The sequence below is a fragment of the Tupaia chinensis genome, unplaced genomic scaffold, assembly GCF_000334495.1.
Source record: "Tupaia chinensis unplaced genomic scaffold, TupChi_1.0 Scaffold000350_1, whole genome shotgun sequence".
NCBI classification, from domain to species: Eukaryota; Metazoa; Chordata; class Mammalia; order Scandentia; family Tupaiidae; genus Tupaia; species Tupaia belangeri.
The window spans coordinates 4099291-4105775 of record NW_006159844.1 but is presented as its reverse complement, the minus strand read 5'-3'; the positions used below and the strand labels follow the sequence as shown (position 1 = coordinate 4105775).

Genomic DNA, 6485 nt, shown 5'->3' with positions numbered 1-6485 from the left:
ATAGGGGCAAATCCCAGCCCTGGCCTTCCTCAGGAATCCTTTCCTTTTCTCCCCCATCTGCTCTGCCAGGCAGGGCTAACTGGAAGCCCCCTGGCAGGTCCCTATATGTCTTACAATGTCCAGGCTCCCTCCCCAGTAATCATTTATTAGAAAGGGGTTTTATGATACAAATTTGATAATCTCCCATGCACACTGGCACTGTTCTAATTGAGGTTGTAAGCCCATAAAATTCAAGCCCTTTGTCTTCCCTAAGGCCACAAGGTTTAAAAAGATACTATTGTCCTGCCTAACACCCACTACATTGTCAGCAGGGACTGATTAAACAGAGTCCTGAATCAAAACAGTGCGGATTTTGTCTAGGTCCTTTTCAGGCCTGACAATGCCCTTTTCAGTTCCCAAGACAAAAGGAGGTTTAAGGATAGAGATTCTTCTAAGATAACCGCATCCATATGGAAGGCAAGGTGGCCGACAGCTGAGACCCAAACACCCCACCCCCTTCCCCCTCAATCATCTTTTCTCTCCCCACCCTCCCGAAATTCCCAGGTGATAATACTGCCTCAGACACCGTTAGTCCTCCTCTTGCTCCTCCTGGAACAGGAAAGTTGACCCGCACGCGCGCAGTGCCTGCTCCCTACAGACCTCTTGGGGGCAGGGGATTGCTCCCTCTCCTGGAGCTGATGTCCAGACTGCTCTCCTCAGGCTCATCTGGCCGTGGGCATGGGGAAATGAGTTTGCCACTTTTGCTAGCGACCTGTGTAGGGCCTACAGGACCGGATACTGGGGCGAGGACAGTTACAAATCTAAGGGGTGGAGCACGCGGTTCTGGACACTAGTGCGTACTGGGAGCGCCGGTGAAATGAGGCCAGCCAGCACACACAGCCCCAGGATCAGCCTCCTACTTCCCACCAGGTGTTCCTTCCGCAGCTGGCGGCTCGTCTCCCCAAGGCCGCCCCGAGGCAGTGCCCAGGGTCAGGTGCTCCCTGCCACCTTTCGATTTCTTCACTACGTCGTCCCCATCTCCCCAGCCAGGTGCTGTGGCAGGAGGAGGCAAGGCGTGACAGCTAAAGGGGGCACTCGCAGGCAGAATTTGGGCTTACAAGCTTCCCAGTCTCTATGAGTCTCCTGGTACTTGGCTCTCACACTCTGGAACGAAGGGCTTGTGCCCGGAAGGGCTGCTTTGGGCAGTGCTCTGGGCACCCGACCCCGCTGTCTTGTCTTCGAATACAGGGCTGACTTGCGGTGTCTGAAAAGCCAGCAATTCCAAGATCCCAGAAGGGCCCAGCGTCAGGGTCACCTCCCGGAGGTGGACCCCAGATTGCCTCAGTTTCCCCTCTTCCTTTTCTTTCTGTATCTCCCCTCCCCCATCTTTCTATAGCCAGGTTGGAACTGCAATCTGTTTGTTCTTTGATCCGACCTGGAGTCCCCAATTTAGCTGGTCTAGGAGCTGGCGGGTGATCCCAACTGCAGCCAGGAGAGCGCGGTTCTCACCTGAGTTCCCCGCAAGCGCGCAGGGGACCCGACCCTGCACATTTTATTCTCGCATCACAAAAAGGAAAAATACTCTATTTCTTTCAAAATAGGTTGCTTCCCGTACAAACCGCTATTTAAAAATATACAAATAAGGCTCAAGCAATAAAATCTAGCTCTGGGGCTGGCGGTCGAGACAAGAGCAGAGGGGGCTCTCGGCAGGTTCCCTGCTTGCGCTTTGGCGACCGCAGGCGAAGGTGTACCAGGGGACCCCGGCGGCGCCGAAGGAGGTGGGCCCTGAAGGGAGGCGGGCCAGGAGCGCGACAGCAACTCAGCCTCAGCCCTGCTCCAGCCGCAGAGCGCGCTCTAAAGTCTGGAGTTCCCCCAGGAGACCCGCGGCGGCCTCACCAGTTCCAGGAGACCAGGGCGGGGGGCGCTAAGTGCTGGTAGGCTGGGAAGAGGCTGAGCGCGGAGGCGGGCCCGAAAGCGGTATAGCCGGGTAGAGGGCAGGCGGCGGCGGCCGGCGGAGCGCCGCACTTGTCCTGGGCTGCGGCGGTGCCAGCCTCCCCGCTGCTCGTCCCGCGCCAGCACCGGCACCACCACGCGACGCAGCAGGCCCGGAGCTGCGTGCAGCTCAGCCGAGGTTGCCAAGTCAGGCGGCTCCGCCGCCCCTGGCGCGCGAGCGCGCTTCAGTTTGTAGCGATGGTTCTGGAACCAGATCTTGACCTGCGTGGGCGTGAGGCGCAACAGGCGCGCCAGCTGCTCGCGCTCGGGTGCAGACAGGTAGCGCTGCTGCCGGAAGCGCCGCTCCAACTCCAGTGTCTGCGCCTTGGAGAACAGCACCCGGCGCTTCTTCCTCTTCTCGGCTTCGGAGCCTGGAGACCCGGGCGGAGCGGATGACCGCTGCGAGTCTGCAGGGCTGGTCTCTGGGCTGCTCTCATCCGAGGCTAAGGACCGCAAAGGACACACAGCTTGGTGAGATGCCAGTCCCTCCGAGGGCCTGTTGCCCTTCTCGAGCCGGCGATGAACCGCGGGCTGGAGGGCGCCTCCATTCGCACGCGGCTTTCTGGGAGAGACCATTTGCTTCTCTGCGTCCACATCTGGACACTCACCTCTCCGAATTCAGAGACCTCATTCACACTACCGCAGTAATCGCCAGGCCTGCGATCGCGCCCCCCAAACCCCACCCGGGGCCCTCTGAAAATATCCTCACTGGCAGCTGCGCTGGGTCACCAACACGGGCGGACTCCAGGTTGACTGCATTACGGTTTGCCATGGTTTACAAAGCCGGGAATGGGAAGGGTAGGTAAGCCGATCAATGCTGCCCATCCCAGACCGAGGCCTGGAGCACGCGGCTCTGTTTTCAGGTACTTAAGGAAGATGTTTAAGATATTTAAATATTCCGACCCCCCATGATTCCCCAAACAAACCCAAATCCCGGGCGCTAGTGGCAGGCGCAGAGATGTGCTCTCCGTATGTTAGACCAGAACGCAGGGGGTAGGGGTTGGGACCAACAGAGCCTCAGGTTCCGTGGCTCGGCACATCCGGACCCTGGCTGGGGTTTCTGCTTGCCGGCCCCGCCTGGGCAGGGCTCTGCTCCCTCCATCCCCTCCGCAGTCCTCGGCTCACTCACAGGGGTAATGGCTGCGCTCCGACTCCAGCCAGCCTGCGCAGGGATCGGGCCGGGGGGCGCGTGGCTCTGGCTGAGGCCTCGGCAGGGGCTGAGCGTCCTGTTCCGGTAAATCCAGGAGGCTGCGCACCGTGAAGCTGAGGCGTCCAGAGGTGGCCATGGTCGAGGAGGGGAAGGAGGCGGGGGCAGGGCGGGCTGGGAACCCAGGGGCGGCCCGGCACGCTGCTCCTACGGGTGGGTGTGGGAGGTTCTCGCCATGCGCTGGCCGCTGGGATATTAGCGCATTTACAGCGGAATCGCTGTTTATATAAACAGCTCTTCCCACCCGGCCGCTTTGAAAGCCGAGGTCCGGATCTCCTGGGTGTTAAGTACCTGAATGAGTGTGGGACCAAAGCCAGGGCGAGCCCGGAAGATGCCACCTCCGCCCCCGCCCCGCCCAGTCCTCCGCCCCTTGGCGCCCCGTTACCTCCCAGAGGCCGCAGGAAGCAGCCCTCGGCATTAGCGATTCTGTCTGATTAGCCCAAAGTGGGGACAGATAATGGGGATTGTTACCAGTGAATAACATCTTGGGTGGCGAGCAGTGGCCATCACTCCTCCGACCCAGCCCCAGCTTCCTCCAGGCTGGATGTGGGGCATGGCCCCGCCTAAATGCCGGGAAAGGTGGGGGCGGCATGAGTGGGTTTATGAGCACCCAGGAATTTATTCCCTGTTTGCTTTATCCCCCGAGCCTGTTTGCTGGAGTGTTAGTTTCCCGCAGTGATCTGCGAAGTGATTCACAAAGCTGCATCCAACTCCGGCAGGCTCCAACTCTTTGCTTGTGCCCTACTAAAAATTCAGGACGAAAAGTTCCAGAAGGGTACAGAGAGTGGTCTGGCCCTGCCAGCTTGTGGGCAGATGGTTTCTTAGGCCGTTGGGTGCCTCTTTCCCACACTTCAACCCCATCCCCACCCCCTCTTCTCCACTCTCACACATAGCCTGAGAAGGGACCAGACAAATGTGGACATTGATCTCCTTAGGCTACAAAACTGAGGTGGTGGGTGTCTAAACTGCTCAGGTGTGAAGTGCCTGACAGCTGCCAGTCCCTGGGCCAGTCTCGGGGAATGAGCCCAGTGAGCGGTGCCGGCCTATTCCAGGGCCCCTAAGAGGCTGCTTTGGGAAAGAAGGCCTAGGAGAGCTTTGAGGCTTCTTTGCCTACCCCAGATGCCACCTGCCCTATTTGGCCCATAGTCTCCACCCAAGTCCCAATGCCTGGGCTGCTACCTCTGCTCAGGAGCAAACTGGTGGCCTGGGTCTCCCGACTTCCAGCACTGCAGGCTCCTCTCCGTACCTGGCCTACTCCATGTCCACCAAGCAGAAAATATGTCCAGTCACGGGTTTCTCTGAGGTCTTCAAGTCCCTTCCCTCCCTCCCTCCCTGAGAAAATGATCAAAGTAGAAGGCGCAGGGAGCTGGCGGGCCTGGATACAACTTGTCGGCCCACAGCCCTGCCCTGGCCATGAGTCAGTCCAGGGCTCAACCTCAGCGCTCTCAGAAGCCTCTCCACCTGCAGCTAGTGGTTGTGTCTTCTGTTGCTACATTTTAACAAGGGGAGCCACGCCTGGGTAGCTGCACCCAAAGTCCTGGCTCTGCCCGGGTTGAACTAGAACCTGGCTCCTATTTGGACGCCACAGCCCCGCCCGGGTCCGTACACCCTCCCTATCAAGCGTGCCAGAGGTGCCCCTGGACTGCGCAGCGCGCTGGGTGGTCGGGCGGAGGCAACTCCAATACAGGCCAACTGCTAGGCAGGGACAAAGGGGAAATGGAGCTCGACGCCCCGGACCTGTTGGAAGCATTTGTTCCAGTCAAGATTTTGCATTTGTTCAGTCGGGAATAATGCGTGATTGACGCCTGCTCACAATGCGCTTTAGCGCTCCGGGATAAATCGGAGCTTGTCCGGTGTTGTCATGGTTTTCAATGGGGTTCAATGGGATTGGGAGCTCGATCGACTCTGCTGGCCATCTTTCCGCGTCTACAGCAATAGATTTATTAGTTATGTCTTTTTAAATAAGATTACATTGAAATGACTTGGCCTTCCTCTCTGCAGACCGAGCAGGAGCAGGGAGTGGGCAGAGGACAGTGGAGGCCGGAAACTACAGGGACAGAGTTCTAGAACCCAGACTGGCTCAAGGTATCTTGGACTTCTCTCCGGTTGCCAGAGCCCCGGCGACTTCTGCCACCTAAACTCTCAAGCGAGAAGGCGAGGGAGGGCATGGATAAAAACCATCCTAAGTAATCCTTAGGATGGATTCCCAAATTCAAGCCTCAACTGGGAGGCTGTGTCAGGTAGGAGTTCTGGCCTGGGAATCGGTGCACATTCCCTCTGCCCTTAACTGGCTCTAATCACAGCACTATTCTGAGCATCATTTTTCCTCATCTGAAAGGGAAGGTAATAGATGTGATCATTTGTAAGGAGCCTGCCAGTTTTGTGATTCTCCCTTTTGGGAATGTTTCTAAACTCATCTTCACCTTAACCTTTACCAGTGCACGTTTCGACTCCACCCCTCTTCTTGAATTGGCATCCCCAGAACTCTGACTTCCGCCTGCACCAAGATGTTCTGGGAAAGGGTGTGCCATCTTTTGAGTTTCCCGGCACTGTCCACCAGAGTGTGGTAAGGTGAGGAACAATTTTGAAAAGAGAGCCAAGTCAGGAGATGCAAAAGAAGAGTCTTCCCTTGAGTGACTGACCTCTCTTAGCCTTTTAATCTATTTAACATCCTAAGCCCACGCTGACGAGTAGAAATAAGTAAATGGCACTCTTCAGTTCTTAAGAGCTCTTCAGCATCAAATATTTGCTTTTACTCTTAGTGTTTGGTTCCTGAAGCAGAGATACATCCCCATCTAGCAGTTGTGCTCTGGGAAGGACTCATGATTAGCTTCAAATATTACTTCTAACTCCTATTCTCTGAAGTTCTCTGGCCTGGGAATAGCATTTTTGGGCTCTGTTTCACGGGGAAAACCTGTGCCTTCTGGTTCTAGAAAGCTCTGCCACTCCCTCCTCCATCTTAGATTCCTCTTCCTCTGAAACTGCCTCTGCTGTCTAACCTTTCTCTCACTTTGCTCTGAGGCTTTAAACTCTCTCCAAGAGCCAGAGCCAGGGACTCCAGGAAGTTGTTTCTTATAAACTCTGCCTTCTGAAGAAATGAAGGGAGGGGCCGGCAGGTGGCGTGGTGGTTAAAGGTGCTGGACTCACACATGGCTGACCTTGGTTCAAGTCCCAGACCTGGCAGCTTGCTTTCTCACTTTCTTTCTCATTCTCTCTCACTCTATCCCTCTACTGTCAAATAAAAATAAATAAATGGATAAAGATAAATGAAATAATTGAAGAAAAATTTAAAAAAAGAAATGAAGGG

The 6485-nt window shown here is 56.2% G+C and overlaps 1 protein-coding gene across 1 annotated transcript; it reads right to left on the bottom strand.

The window, feature by feature from the left end:
- Positions 1-1765: 1765 nt before the first annotated feature.
- Positions 1766-3273, bottom strand: NKX2-8 (NK2 homeobox 8). Its single transcript, XM_006152367.3, is given in 3 exon segments — positions 1766-2037; positions 2039-2414; positions 3101-3273. Coding segments are annotated over 3 exon segments (699 nt in total). The 5' UTR covers positions 3258-3273; the 3' UTR covers positions 1766-1871.
- Between the last annotated feature and the right edge of the window lie 3212 nt (positions 3274-6485).